This window comes from Trichosurus vulpecula, chromosome 5, assembly GCF_011100635.1.
Source record: "Trichosurus vulpecula isolate mTriVul1 chromosome 5, mTriVul1.pri, whole genome shotgun sequence".
In the NCBI taxonomy this organism is placed as follows: domain Eukaryota; kingdom Metazoa; phylum Chordata; class Mammalia; order Diprotodontia; family Phalangeridae; genus Trichosurus; species Trichosurus vulpecula.
The window spans coordinates 59,354,729-59,370,345 of NC_050577.1; the positions used below are offsets into that span (position 1 = coordinate 59,354,729).

Here is a 15,617-nt window from a genome sequence, read left to right on the forward strand (position 1 = left end):
AAAACACAACAAAACATTGTATTATTCTTTCACACTTAGTGCTGGGCAGTGATCTATGTTTATACATACCTGTCTGTTGTCTTCTGTTTTATTTTGTTACCTTTAATATCCTTGGTTCTTTTTGTGGCAAAAAAAGGGGAGGGCTGATATTAACCTGATAACAACAGCAAAATCAGTTTTTTTTTTTAAATTCAGATAGGAGATATTGAAATAGAAGAATGATTAAAAATCATACTTGGAAATTACATTGTCCCTGTTATTTTGTCATAATTTTATGACATAAGTTTACATAATTCACATTACATAAATTACAATGTCATTTAAATTATTGTCAACGTTTCCACTTTGAAGTAAAAATCCCAGTAGTTAAATATGTGCAGCTCACATTATAGGTGCCTAGTATTGTTTAGGAGGTACATTGCTAACTTTTATGTGTGATAACTAAAGTCTATAATTTTATTAGGCTTTTGGAGATGAGAAAACTTTCACAGTTCAGTTTTGTTCTTTGTATCATGTTAATTGACTAGAAGGCAGGGTCAAAGTGGATTAGTAAGGAGAGAGAGAGAGAGAGAGAGAGAGAGAGAGAGAGAGAGAGAGAGAGAGAGAGAGAGAGAGAGAGAGAGAGAGAGAGAGAGAGAAAGAGAGAGAGAGAGAGAGAGAGAGAGCGCACAGGACAGGAGAACGGGAGAGGGGAAGACAGAGAAGAAGAAAGAGTGGGAGTAGAAAAGGAGAAACCCAGACATAGAGAAAGAGAGTGAGGTGGAATAGGAGTAGAAAGTCAGAGACTGGAAAGGAGGCAGGAAGGTACTCTTTAAAGAGTTTATCCTGTTCTCGTGAGTGTGGAGGCTTCCCTAGGAAGCTGAGTAAACTAGGTGACTACACCTCAAGTTTTGATCTCTTCCCGCACTGGAGTTTTGTAACTCGCAGCTGTTCAGAGGCTTCTAAGGATACGGCTGCTGCTGCAGGTAGCACGCTCTGCTGTGCAGTGCAAGCTTCCAACTCCCCCTTAGAGCCCTGCCTTGGGTACTGAGCATGCCCAGTGTTTTACCTATAGTGACAGCTGGGAAAGAGAAAGGGGAAACAGGAAGAAAAGAAGGGGGGAGGGCTGGCAGGAGGATGGCAGAGAGAGAAAAATGAACCATTGAGAACATCATTAACGACTTTTTTTTTTTTAAATGTTGTGTACTTGTTGGGAGGGCAGTTGGTAGAAGAGTTGCACTCTGAGAGACTCAACATTTTGGAGTACTGGGGAGACTTCAGTCGCCCCATCCCACCCCACCTCTCAAATTAAAAAAAAAATTCCCTGTCAGCCTTCCCTGGGTCTTAACCGTCTTGTCCTTCAGCTGTGAACTTCTTCGATCGCTTCTGAGACCTGAGCTGGGAGGAATGGAGGCTTTAGGGCAGCCAGGGGCTGCCCTTTTTCAGAGAAGGGATGGCAAACGGAATTAGATGTAAGAGCCAAATTCTCTTTGGAGACTGACTTATAAATATGTGCGAATTATATTCAAAGGTACACAGGTTAATGGCGGGTAGCTCTAACTCTGGTAAAGGGGAGGGGTGGGGAGTGGGGACAGAAGGGGTCTGCAGCTCATAGAAATGACAGCTTATTCGAGCCCCAGTAACGAAGAGGATCTGGGAGCCCCCTGAGCTTTTAAACTCACGCTTCGCTCTTCCCGGGTACTTTGCAAAGCAGAGGCAGCAGCAGGAGCAACAGAAGCAGTAGCTGGACCCCAAAGCAGATACCCAGAGAAATCTAAGCGCGTCCTGGCTTCTCCAAAGCCATTGTCGCCTGGTCCGCCACTCAAATGCCCCTGGTCGGATCCAGTATTTCTTGTAGCCCCGTTCACAAAGATGACCTCAGTCAGCCCTCGGGGTGTGTGTGTGTGGGGGGTGAGAGTGAAATTCCTGGGGCAAGAACTGCTCTTCATCCTTTCGCTGCCTTGGCTGAGCCCCACGCGTGGCGGCCGCGTGTTCCACTCGGGAATCTCCAGCGGCCGGCTCCTGCCCAGAGCTCAGGCACCGGGTTCCAGTGGTGTCCTGGTGGCTTCTACCCGGGAAGAGAGCCCGGGGCTTAGCCGGCTTCGTCCAGCAAGCTCCTCAATGCATTCAGGTCCTGCTTCCTTTTCTCCAGCCCCCGCCACCATCCTCCTTCCAGACAGTCTCCCCAAACGCTCCCTTTCTTTCTGCTTCAGTCTTCATCTCCTTCGGACTCCTCATAGACCCCTGGGGGTGGGGGGAAGTGCTGCCATTGGCCAGGTCGCTTCCGGCAGCCTGTTAGAGAGGAGGAAGGTGGGAGAAGCCTGGAGCAGAAAGGCGGAGGGAGGAAAGGAGAGAGGGAGGGAAAGAAGAGGGCTAGGGCAGCTCCATCAGCTCAGGCAAATTGCAAGAGCTGCCTTCACTCCCCAAAGTGTAGAGAGGCAGGGAGCCGCGGCCAGCGGGCTCTCTGGCAGTCACCAAACTATTTCGCCCCTTGCTACCATCGGCTTTCTGCTCGCTCTCCTCTTCAGCAAATAGAAACCATCTCAGGATAGGCTCCAACCTGACTTCCCACCCCCCCTTCTCCTCCTCCTCCTCCTCCTCCTCCTCCCCTCCCCCGCTCCTTTTGCCTCCTGGCATCGGATCTCAGATTCTACTGCAGCCTGAATCTTGCAAACAGCTCGACTGTCGGTGTGGGGGCTGCCGTCTGCTTAGCAGCGGGAAGCACTGGCAGCCCGGGGTCGTGCCCTAGGCAAAGAGAGGAAGAGAACTTGAGGTACCGGCTGCCAGAGCCCACCGCCATCCCGTCCCCGGAGACCTCGGACACCCAGTGGGGGCTGTCGCTTCCCAGCGGTGGCAATAACAAGGTCGGGGAGGGAAAAGTTCCTCCTACTATTGTTGCCTCCCGTTTGGAGGAGGCGCAGTGGCTTTGCTCCCTCGGAAGTGGGAATTGTTTTGAATTCAGCTAGTGGAGGAGCCCGGCACGCAGGGAAGTCACCATCTGCAAGCCTCGGAGGGTGCTCTACCCAACAGACAGGAAGACCTCTTGAGCCCATCGCGCTTTCACCAGGAGCCCAAGACTTTGCAACGCACTTTGCAGTCCGACCTGCAACTGCTTTGATTCTTTTCAGTTTTTTCCTTGGTTTTGGACTGAAATCTGCTTGGCCCGGCAGCCTAAGAAGAGCCCCGGAGTGATACTGGGAGCATTGCGCTGCCCCCTCCCCATCTCCTCCCATTTCTCCTCCTCCCCCCCATCTTCCACTTCTCTCCCTGGTACATGAAATCAGATCCAAATAAAAAGGCGACTTAATCCCGCTGTGATTGTGGTCTGCAGCACTCCTCCTTCCTTGCCCCCTTCTTCCCACCCCTCCTTCCTCAGTCAGTCCTGCAGCCTAAAGGAAGAAGCTCTGGAAGAATATATTCGGGGGGAGGGCGAAGGGGGAGGTGTCCGCGTTATGGCGAGGTTAAGGAAAGCCGAGCTGGCCACAGCTGGAGTTGTATTACTTTGCCACTTTTTAATGGACCGGTTTCGGTATGCGGAAGGGGAGACCATAAATCAAACCAATGGTAAGATGCGTTTTTACTTCTCCATTGTGCATGTGGGATGCGGACCTCTTTTCTTTTCCTTTTTTCCCTGTGGGAAAGTTGAGGCTTATGCTTCTGGGGGCAAACTTTAGCTCCAAACTGAAAGGAGGAGTAGTTGGGGAAGGGTAGGTTTGTGAGAGACAGGGTTGACTATTCGGAAATGTGTCTGAAACCCCCACCTGGGTGGCAGGGGGCAGCAGCTCACAGGAGTGAGTTCAGCTCTGGCCGAAGGTGGGCTTAAAGCCCCCTTCTTTCTCGGATAACCCAGGACTGGCTCTTTCCCTAAAGTGTACTACCATTGACTCCTACTTCGAAATCTTACTACCACCTGAGAGACTTTGAGCTGAGGTGGGAAGGGAGGGTGTATAGATCTCCACTATGAGATTGTCAAAAAGAAAACAGGTCCCACTGGTCTTGTCATGTCAGACACTTCATCCTCTCAGTCTCTCCCCCGGATTGTCACACCCTCCCCAGACGCTGGGCTGGGAAGAGCTAGAGGGTGATTGTGTCTGTAGAGGCAAAGCTCCTTAATCTATTGTCCAGCCCTGACTAATTTAGCAGCAAGCCTGGACTTGTGGAGGTTTCGCCTCCAGGTTGGTTCCATGACTGACTGACCCCACCTGCCATCCCTACCTCTGTCTCCTGGGTGTTTGGCCACCTTCCTCCTCTTGATGCTCTTTTTCTTACTGGCAGAGCTTTCAGCCAGAGGGTCGAATCCTGCCAGCTAACTGGTGGTGTTTACTCTGCCAGCTGACCCACCAGTCCAGACTGGACCAGTCTGACCTGGCTCCTTCATGATACTGCTAGCTGTTTCAGGCTACTCCAGGCACCTGTGAGGTTTTACCACAGACTGGAATCTGGCTCCTGAGTCAATGACCAGTTGCCTAGGAACATGGGCACCTAACCAGATTTCTGAAAATGTTGCCCCATGATCACACAGGGGAGAAGGGATCTCCTGCTTAAAGGACTTGGCCATATTTCTTAAGCCAAGATCATCTTAGAAATGCACTAGAGCAAAGCAACAATAGACTGTCTCACCAACTTGCCATCACCATATTGTTTGCTGGAATCACAGGGGGGAAAGTTGGTGTATGTTGAAGAACTCTCAGTTATTTATAATGTTGTACCAAACCAAGAGGAATTAAACTGATTATTTGGTGGTGCTTTAGTTTGGTAAGGCAAGGTAGAGCTGTGGCTGCCCAGTAGAGGCTATGGGATATTTCCGTGGGAGATGACAAGGTGGACCTTGAAAGATTTCTATGAAAGCTTTGTCAGTCACATGCCCCTCTACAGTAGAAGTATGCCTTTTCCTGTCACTTCAGTTTTAAAAGGGATGTGCAGGTGTTGACCTGGGACTTCTCTAATCTCTCTTGACTTTATTACTTTCTAAGAATCAACAGGTTAAAGGACATTTCTGTGTACAATGCCTCTCTCCTAGAAGGCACTTAATAAATGTTAATTGATTGACACTTTAAGGTGGGCCTTTGTTCTATGGAGTGGATTGCTCAGTATGTTGTAGATTTGTACTCTGGGAACACATGGGTGGCTGTTTCTTGACTGTTGGGGGAAGTGGCTAGAGCTCACAGATTTTGACCACTGCTTGTTGCTGATTCATGATTCCCTGGTAAGAAGTTCATCATTTCAATAAGCTTGGTTTCCACTCATGGTATAGTGGAAGAAGACTAGAAGAGTGGAAAGAACGGTGGACTTAGAGTTGAGGGAACTGATTTTGCTCTTGTCTCTGCCATTGGGTGTGACCTTGGGGACTGGTTTGACTTTTGCCTTTGCCACTATGTATCAATTCTGTGGCCTCACTTTACACATTGGTAAAAGTAAGTAGGTGGGATGAGGTGGTTTCTAAGACTCCAGTTCAAAATTCTATAATATCCCTTTTGATTAAAACAGTACAACAAGCTATGGGTCATATGTATATTAACCATTTAAGGAAATACTTTTTCCAATCCTCAAGCACTAGAGGGAAAATCAAACTGGACAGATCAAGGAATATTTCCTGAGTTGTTTAACTTTGAAGAATTTCCCTGGCCTTATATAAAGAAAAACACTTGGAGACTAAGAAATAAAAAGGTCAAAATATTAGATAGGATGGCAGGTTTTTAGATTTTTCTTTTTTTGCTGATAATGCTTATTTTCACAAATATTTTACTTCTGAAAATCATATGTATGGTACAATTTAAAAATATTTAGTCTAAGTTCCCAAACTGAGGGTGCAATTCATTCCATTTTGACAGGTCAGAGAATGAATTAGAGGAATGTTCCATTTGAGAAAATAGAGAACATTAGAATTAGGTGCTAGAAGAAAACCTCCAAAGTTTAGTTGGGGGTGGGGAGAGTGAGGGCCTTAACAGTTACAAGCCTGTAGACTCAAGGGAGGGTACATTTGAAAAATGAAGATAGATTTGCTCTGCCTGTTTCTTGAAGTGAAGATAGAAGAACTACCTAAAAGCTCTGTTTTACACGAAGGCATCTTTTCTATTCCTTGGGCAGCTCTTCATTATTCAAGGGAATCTTTGAAGTAATTCATTAAATAATGCATATTTATCACATATATATGACAATTTTCAATAAGGCACTAAAAATAATATAATACAATATATTTAATGGTGTTTCAAATGAAAGGGAACAGATATTTTACTCAGTAAAATTAACATAGTACACTGCTCCCCTCCAAAAAACAAACAAAAAAAGGTGGGGGGAAACTAGGCTTTTTAAAAAGTTTAGGCCAAGATTAGAAATTCAACTATTTCCAAGTTTAGTTTTGGAAACTACATCTATTTGTCTAATACCTTTGAAATTTTATGAAGAGCAATAAGCTACCTTAAAAAAATTATATTTGACAAGGGGAGGTGAGGAGAGTACCTGATTTCTTATGCAGACATTTTAAGGAATACTCACTATTGTAGTTCGTTTTGTAGCCACAAGAGGGCAGAGAAGTTGTTAATTTCTATGATAGAAGAACCTTGTTCTTTTCCAAATCTTTCAGATTAATTGTCCTGCAATGTTTTCTCCGCATCAAGTTGTATGGAACTCCATCTTGCCAGCTATAAAAGAGTGACCATGAAGGGGAGGAGAAGTTCTCCATTTTTCAGATTTTCGTATATTAAATTAACCATTTGAATATAAATTTTGTGAAATACAGTCAGTGAAGTGGAACAAATTCTTTCTCAGCAACCAATGGGACAATTAAGGTGCTCTGTTGGCTAAGAAGGTTTATTAATTGCAACACTGACATAAGAAACCTTAAAACATTACTTCATAAGATCACCTTTCTCTGTTATTTAGAGATGTATTATACTGAGGTATACACACACATATATGTATATGTATATATATATATATATATATATACATATACATATATATACATACCTAAAATTATTTTGTATGTGTCTCTGAATCAAAGCAGTTCCTGAATGCTAATATTTACAGAAGGGCCTCAGATTAATTTCCACTCTGAATATTTATTCAAGTTTTTACTGTATCGATGAATTTCTCTTATTTCTGCCTGGTGGTTGCTACTTGAACTGATAAGAGACATGTCTATATGAAGTTTAAAGTGGTATTACTAAGTGTAAAAGCACGATGCGATAACTCAGAGGAAACCTTACATTAAATATAGAAATAAGAAGACATAAGAAACACTGAATAGCTTGAGAAATGTTTTCTGCTCAATGTGCATTATGCTGTGAGCAGTATGTTTCAGTCAACTCTGAAACAATAACAAAAATGATGAGGAATCACAGGCCCTAGCCATAGAAAACTTTGCATCAAGGCTATGTTCTGGTTTTCAGTACTGTACCTAGCAACCTTCATCAGCAAAGCCTTCATGCTTATTTATGCTGTTCTGATCCCCATTTCTCCAAGTCAATTCTATCCTTCTCCCCCTCCCCCTTGGTCTTTTATTTCTATTTTCATTTGAAGTAAATATGTGGTTTGAAAGATTCCTTACTGGTAGAGTATTTGTTTTGAGAGCACCCCAGCTGACACATGCGGAGAGTGTTACAAGCATTTAACTCCTTATGAACCTAGAACAGGACAAAGGTTGATGGGTGTCATATTTTGGGGGAGAAGATGGTATGAAAAGGGAGCATGTGGTGAGTCAATGACTAAGTCCCTGGCGTTTGTTTATTAAATTACAGGTTAATTAATTCAAATGAATTTTGACAGATAGCTATTTACTGATTCGAGAGCTCAGAGATTAAGGACCTTATTTTATTTAAGGAAGAGATAAAAATTAGGTTAGAGGTTATATGAGGTTGGATTAGAAAGTGAATGTCTTTGAGGAAATCTACATTTCAGTTAAGTTTTATCTTCAGAAACTATGGCTGAGTGAAGGATGCTTACATACAGCATAACGATGGAAAATACCCAGTTAACTAGGCAAGGGGAATGCAGGAGGAAAAGATATTTTGCTTTGGGGAAATTACGACTTTATAACAGGATTAAAAAACATCTTAACTTTCTACGGGTTTATGAAAATTTAAATGTTTAAAAATTTAACTCTCCACAAAAATATTTCACATTTTAGAGGTGGTGTGTTTCTTGCAATTCATCAAAAAATTAAGATTTATGAGCATAAATTCTAATTTGTGCTCTGCTTTCAATGCTGCCTTGAGTGACTTAGTTAATGTCATTCTTATATGTCTGTTTTACAGTGTGATAATATATGGGGAAACATTTTAATAACATACAATACTGTATACTATATTATCAATTATGTTTTCATCTAAAATCATTTTACTTCATGGATTTTTTAAGCAGGGAACTTCTCAGTAATAACTAGTCCCAAGTGCTTTAAAACTCAAAATAAGAAGGCTCTAGAAGTCATCCAGAAAATCAAATTAAGCCACTATTTGTAGTTCCCATTGATCATTCCAGACAAATGGATATACAGCTTGTCAGGGGGAACTCCTGAGGATACATTCCTTGTTCTGGTGTTTATTGCCAGGAAGTGTGTCATTATCAGAAATGAAACCTGGCTTCATATTCTCCTGTTGTTATCTCCAAGGGAAATACTATCTCTGTGTTAAATTCTTCAGAAATACCTGAGGATTATTAATACATTTTTCTCCAGGCTTCTCATCATCTGACTAATCTGAATACATTAATATTTCTTCATAGATATCCTTTTGCAAGACTTTAGGTCTCTTTTGCCCCAATCCTCTGTAGAAGGACTGAAAGGTCCCAGTAGCAAATAAGATCCCTGAGGGCAAGGACTTCTGTTTGTGTTTTTGTACCACTAAGTGTCTAGCAATGCCTTGAACATAGTGAGTGTGCCAAATAAATGTGTGGTGAATTGAATTCTAGGCCCATCTTTGCTTCCTTTGGAATATCCTAAGAGGAATCTCCTGAGCTATCCAGTGGAGATTTTATGTGAATGAAGCCTTCACTATAAAAATGATAGTTATACTAAGGAGTGATGTTTTTATTTATATAGAAGATTCTTCCCTTTGATTGTCTCGTATCATTCACTTTTTGTTTAACAAGAGAAGAAGAATACTTTCTGGGAAATGAGCTGTCAAAGGCCAAAAATTTTTTTATTCTTTGTAACTTGAGTTAACATTTATTTCTTTTCCTTCCCATCCCGTTTTTGTTTCTGTCTCTGCCTCTATGTCTCTCCATCTCTTTCTATGTCTCTATTTGTCTCTCTCTGTATCTTTTTGTCCCTGTCTCTCTGTCTTCTCTCTCCCCAGTTCTTTTTTTTTATCTCTCTTTTTATTCTTGTATATTCTTACTTTCTCTCCTCTAGGGGTTAGAGTCATGAGTTTCAGAGTAATTGAGTTTTTGTCCCTCAAAGTTGTATTTGGGGGCATGCCTAGGTTTTTGTTTTTTTTTTTTTTTTTTGCAGCCAATCACAGGCAACCATTTTACTTACAGGCTTTTTCTTATCTTGCCCAAAATAGCATAAAAAAAGCACTGGATTTCAAGTCGAAAGACCTGGGTTCCAGCCTCAGCTCTGGCACTTAGTTGCTATGTGACCTTCATTGGCACATATCTATTATAGTCTTTGGTTATGGCTGCCTCCCCAGACTGGATAATTTTATAAGCTGAGATTCAAGTGTATAAAGTTCACCAAGAAAAGCAATCTGGAATGGAAAGATAGCCGGTCTCAGAGTCTGGAAGCCTGGGGTTCAAGTATCCCCTCTTACATTCTGGACTAGTCATTTAATTTCTTAGTGCCCTCAGGACACTTCAGTTGCAGAACAGTTACTGATCTGCATCTGCAGAAGGCTTTTTCTCCAATGGAGTTCCCTACACTGATGAAATCCTAGGTGTGGATACCCTTCCCTCCCCCACCTTCCACAAAAGGCTGGGCTACAAAGGAGGCATTCTTTCATTTGACTTCATGTTCCCTCTGATCTGCAATCTCCTCTCGTACTGACTATACTTGTCCTTAAACTGACTCTGAGTAATTAGTACTTCTAGAGATGGGAGAAGGTTGGCATCCTTAAAAAGTTTTTCATTGTAATTTAGCCAATCTTAGTCACTGAGTTACAAAGACAGGATTATCAAATATTTATATTAGTTTACTAATTTACAAATTAAGTACTGTTACCTCTACTGAAAAGGTGCCTTGCACAGTGTGCAGAGAGACAGGTCCAAAGTCAAGAAGACTTAACGTTTAGGTGCCCTGAGGTTCCTCCTCTGACTCTGTCTGTGTCAATGGCATTGATAACAGTTCCCTATGTCAGTGAAATTACATTGCCAAATTAGCCAACCCCACTTCCTTCACTGTTAACATCTCAGCTTGGAATGTCTTGCTCTAACATCAGTAGAGAGTTCTGGGGTATGATTTCCTCTGTTGAATAGACACAAACTATTCTCAGTCCTTGTTTAAGGGAGGGTTGGGGGAGGGAGGGAGAGAGTATGGAGAAAAAGTGGCAGGATGGAGGGAGGAAAGAGCATGAAAGGGGATGAGGGAGAGAGGGAGGATGAAGGAGAGGAACAGGGAGAGATAGAAGGAGAAAGGAGAGAGAGAGACAGAGACAGAGAAGAGAGAGAGAGAGAGAGAGAGAGAGAGAGAGAGAGAGAGAGAGAGAGAGAGAGAGAATGAGAAAGAGGGAGAGGGAGAGGGAGAGGGAAACAGCTCAAAGAAGTTAAATTATCAAAGCTCAAAGTTATTAAACCATTTCCCCAAGGTCTTAGAGTAGTAAATAGCATAACTGGGACTCAAATCCGGGTCTTCTCAGTCCAAAATCAGTCATTATTTCAATCTAATCACTAAGGTTCTCCTAGTCCTAGATTCTCCTGCTTTTTCAGTTGCCCTTTTGTTTAAATTAACCTTGTTAACTAATAAACTTTAATGAACATTGTCAACTTGGACACATTTGACAATTCAGGATCCCTATGAGCACAGTTGGAGGTAAGGTTAGACAACAGAGGCATTCTATTGCATTCCAGTCCAATGTCTTCAAAAAATAACTAAAAATTCATCCCGTTCTATTACATCATTGATTATGCATGATTTTGCTTTGGTATTCTTGTTGTTTATATCAGAATGTTTTGTACTGGCAAGATCGTATTAAATCTAGTCGTATCTGTTTTGATTCAGTGCTTTTCTTCAAATTTATATTATATGCATTTAGGGTGTTTTGTTTCTCTTGTTCAGCTGAATATCTGCTAAATATAGTTCACATCTATTGCTGCTTAGCTTAATTGTAATATTATTAAATACAGTTACCACAAGTAGATATTCTGATACACTATGTTAACATGATAGGTCATGTTGGGGAACAGCAATATATTTTGTTGTTGACATTTGCTCATGGTTGGTCTTTAGTAGTGATGTGTATGTCTGTGTTTGTCTTATCTCCCTCATTAAAATGTAAGCAACTAGTGACCTGAGAATGTTTTTATGTCTGCATGATGCAAGACTCTTGGAGCACAGAATGTGGTGCTATACATGTTTATTGAGGGTGATAATTCTGAATTTTTCCTTCCAAAAGTATGGTGTACAATGAAACCTACTAGCCTGGGAGTCATTGATCTGTTCTGTCTTAAGGGCTTACTCTGTGCCAGGCACAGTGCCAAGTACTGGAGAGACAAATACAAGAAAATAGAGAGACAATTCCTGCCCTTGAGGAGCTTACATACTAATGGGAAAAGGCGAATATAGAAAACAACTGGAAAATATTAGTTACTGCTAGCTAAAAATGAAGGATTCAAAGGGGTGTCATTCTAAAAAGCAAACATATTAGTAATTCCCACAGATAAGGGAGAGTAAAAGACTTGTAAATGTGCTAACATGTTCTGTCTACATTTTTCTATTAGCAATAAACATTTAGTTGGACTTTACCTGTAGTAGTAGTCTTGGGTGAAACTTTAAAAGACAAACAGAAAATGTCATTTGGCTTCATTAAAAACATGTTCAAAGGACATCTTTGGGTTGCTGGGGACAGAGTTAAGCCACCTGGATTTAGGATTCTCATTAAGGTTTGCTACTTAGATAATTATTATGGACTTCAAGAAAGAGAGCTGCATTAAAAAAGTGTACTTGTCAACCTTTCAGACTATAGTCCCTACAAAAAATATAGTTTTATGTATTTTTTCCACTGGTGGCTTAAAATGTACGTTATTTAAAAATCACTATTGACCTCAATATTAACACAATTTGTGGCTGGCTTCTACAAACTCAACTCTTACATACATGCTGATCCAAGCTGTGTATCTTTCATATAAAATAAACTGACAGTCTGTTTTATTTCTTAATCTTTGTTATTTAGCAATCATCTTTTCAACATCTGTTGTTAATTTCTGACATTTAGTAAAAAACAAAAACCAAAATATGCATGATTCCAAAGTCATTCATTGTGCAGATGACACTATCATTTTCTAGAGAGCGCAAAGTCGCTACAAGAAGACAGCCAGATTGGCTCAATCTTTGGTTTGCAGAAATGCTTTTAATTCAGAGGTTTGCAAAATAAGGAAAACAGATTTGTTAGCTACCACACTGTAGTTTGATCTTAAATCTTCTTGCTGTGTTGCTGTTCTGGTATGGTACCAGACATGGATTTGCTCCCAGTAAAACAAAAAAAAAATGGAATTTAGGTTGGACCCATTATTTTCCCCCTTCTATTGGCTCAGCTTTCTGCTTGTTCATCCCATGAACTCATATGTGCTGTAGAGTCTTCTCTTGCATTAAATCTTGGTCACTTAACAGTACAACCATAGCAGAGATGGAGGACCTAAGCGATGTGAGAGATTGCCAACTGTCTTGCAGGTTTGTGCTTAATGTGAACTGGGGAGATGCCAGGGATTGGAAGTATCCAGGGACAAATCAAAAGGTCTAACTTAACCAAGCCAGTGAAAAAACCGTTAGTACTTTTATTTCTGGAGCACTAATAAATCAGAATAACATTTCAAAGGGCATAAAACACAAAAGATTTAATTCCTACACAATGATTTATAATCCAATAAGCAGTATTGTCTGCTAATAATAAGACCATTCATTAAATTGATTTCTCTAGAGAAGATGCTAGTGTTCAAATAGCAAGGGAAAAAAGGAATTAATTGGAAAAACTAAGGTGGCAAAGTCTGGCTAGATATCATTAATATACTTTTTTGCCTGTCACACGATGCACTGATTTCTTCCTTTTCTTCTTGTTGTTGTTGAGTCATTTTCAATCGTATCCCATTCTTTGTGACCCCATTTGGGGTTTTCTTGGCAAAGATACTGGAGTGGTTTGCCATTTCCTTCTCCTGCTCATTTTTACAGATGAGGAAACTGAGCAAACTGGACTAAGTGACTTGTCCAGGGTCATACAGCTAGTAAGTGTCTGAGGCCAGATTTGAACTCAAGAAGATGACTTTTCTTGACTCTAGGCCCAGCACCTAGGTAACACATTGTGTTACCTAGCTGCTCAATTTCTTCCTTACTATACTCTTTGCCCCCACCCCATTGAAAAGATATGACTATGTATATGTGTATACAAATGCGTGTATGTGTATAGATATGTTCATATATATATATGTACATATATATATATATAGTAGGAAGATGATAGGTAGATTAGATAGATAGCATTTAGCAAACTTCCTTACACATAGTATTCTTCAACGATTCAAAAGATTGGTGCATGTTTGCATGCTCATAAATCCTTTATGCAATGGACACACATAAGCGCATAAGTACACACAGATGGACATGCGCCCATCTCTTGATGGTCTATCTTCTATTGATGATTCATTCTGAATTTAGCTAGACTGGTCTTTAGATGAAAGATACCATCTTTCCCTGAGTCTTAACAGCTTCCACTTTGGTAGTACCTGCCCCAACGTGAACTTCCCAGGAATATATGTAACATTTACGTTGCCAGGAGGAAGAAAGCTAGTGGTGGCTGCCCATCGTAGGGCTTAAAAAATATCCAAATAAATGAATGAATGAATGAATATGAAAAGTCAGAACTACAACCACTTCCATTTGTAGAAAGGCCTTCCTGATATTAAATCATTGATGAAGAGAACAGCTTGCGAATTAGAAAAACTCACTGGCCCCAGCTTCAGTTGATCACATTAACATAGGTAGTTAAAAGTGGAGAATTATCTACCCTTAAAAAATTGAGTAGAGACTCAAATCTTTCTGTATAATGTATTCCAGTGTCTCATGATTGTAATTAAGAAAGATTTTGTGGTATCTGAATTGAATTCCACCTATTATTTAAATCAATTTCCTCTTATTTCTTTTCTTCTTTGAAACAGTTGTTCACCTGCAACCTTCATGTACTAAGAAACTATTAGTAATCTAGCTCTGTGTTTTCCTCTGTCTAGGCTAAGCAAAGCCAGTTCCATCAGCCTTTCCTCACCTGTGTGATACTCTCCTTTTCTTCATTTCTATCATTCTTCCCTGACTCTATTCCTTGAGTTCTTTCCTTCTGCCTATATTTGAGGCAAAAATGGAGTGGAGTACAGAGTGACCTCATTACCTAGCATTAAATTAGTTCTAGTCCATTAAAATCTTATTCTGATGACACATTGTGGCAGGAGATGACCTTTTATTTTCAAAGGGTGCACCAGCGGAGTAGAAATTCTGGCTCGTCCTATCAAATTGGATTTAGGGTTCTGAACATGAGCCTGGTGAGACTCATTGAATATGTCTTTGGAGGACCAGCCTTGATTGTCTTACAAAGGTTTCTTACTGGAAAGTGGGACGCTAGCCACATAAAACAGTTAAGATTGTCTTCTAAAGCGTAGAAATGGAACAGTCTGCTTTGTAGAGCAGTACCTATGTGGATGAAGCTGTGTGTTATTGAAGTATTATATACGTAGCAAATATATGTCTATGTGTATGTAGGTATGTGTGTGTGTGTGTGTATATGTATATATTTGTATATATATACTTTTATGTGTTTATATATATACATATATATGTATGTATATGTACACACACACACACTATCCATCCATCTATGTAATTAACTAGAAGCTAGGTAGCATAGTGGATAGAGTGCTAGGCTTGGAGTCAAGAAGGCACAAATTTAAATCTGACCTCAGACACTAGCTGCATCACCCTGGGCAAGTCACTTAGCACTGTTTGCTTGAGTTTCATCATCAGCAAAATGAGCTTGAAAAGGAAATGGCAAACACTCCAGTGTCTTTCCCAAGAAGCAACACCCCCCCCCAAAGGGGGCATAAAGAATAGGACATGACTGAAAACAACTAAACAACCACCACCACAACAGCAATATATATGTGTGTGTGTGTGTGTGTGTGTGTGTGTGTGTGTGTGTGTGTGTGTGTATGTGTGTGTATATATATATATATATGTGTGTGTGTGTGTATATATATATATACACTTGTATATGTGAGTGTGTGGATAGAAATAAATAGCTTAAAGTTTTGCAAAGCACTTTACATCTGTTAATTCACTGGATCCTTCTCCCAACCCTGTGAAGTAGAAGTTGTTAATATCCCCACTTTTCAAAGGAGGAAACTAAATCTGAGTGAGTTTAAGTGACTTGTTCAGAATCATACAGCTAAGTGAGTATCTGAAGCAGGATTCAGACTCAGATGTTCCTCACTCCCAGGTTCAATACTGTATG

General features: G+C 40.8%; 1 protein-coding gene across 1 annotated transcript in view; it reads left to right on the forward strand.

The window, feature by feature from the left end:
- The first annotated feature begins 2,276 nt into the window (after nt 1-2,276).
- Nucleotides 2,277-15,617, forward strand: part of PLXDC2 (plexin domain containing 2) — a 518,063-nt gene continuing 504,722 nt past the window's right edge. The window contains exon 1 of the mRNA XM_036758389.1: nt 2,277-3,543. Within this exon, the coding sequence (XP_036614284.1) occupies nt 3,432-3,543 (112 nt within the window). The 5' untranslated portion in view covers nt 2,277-3,431. The remainder of the gene's footprint in view (nt 3,544-15,617) is intronic.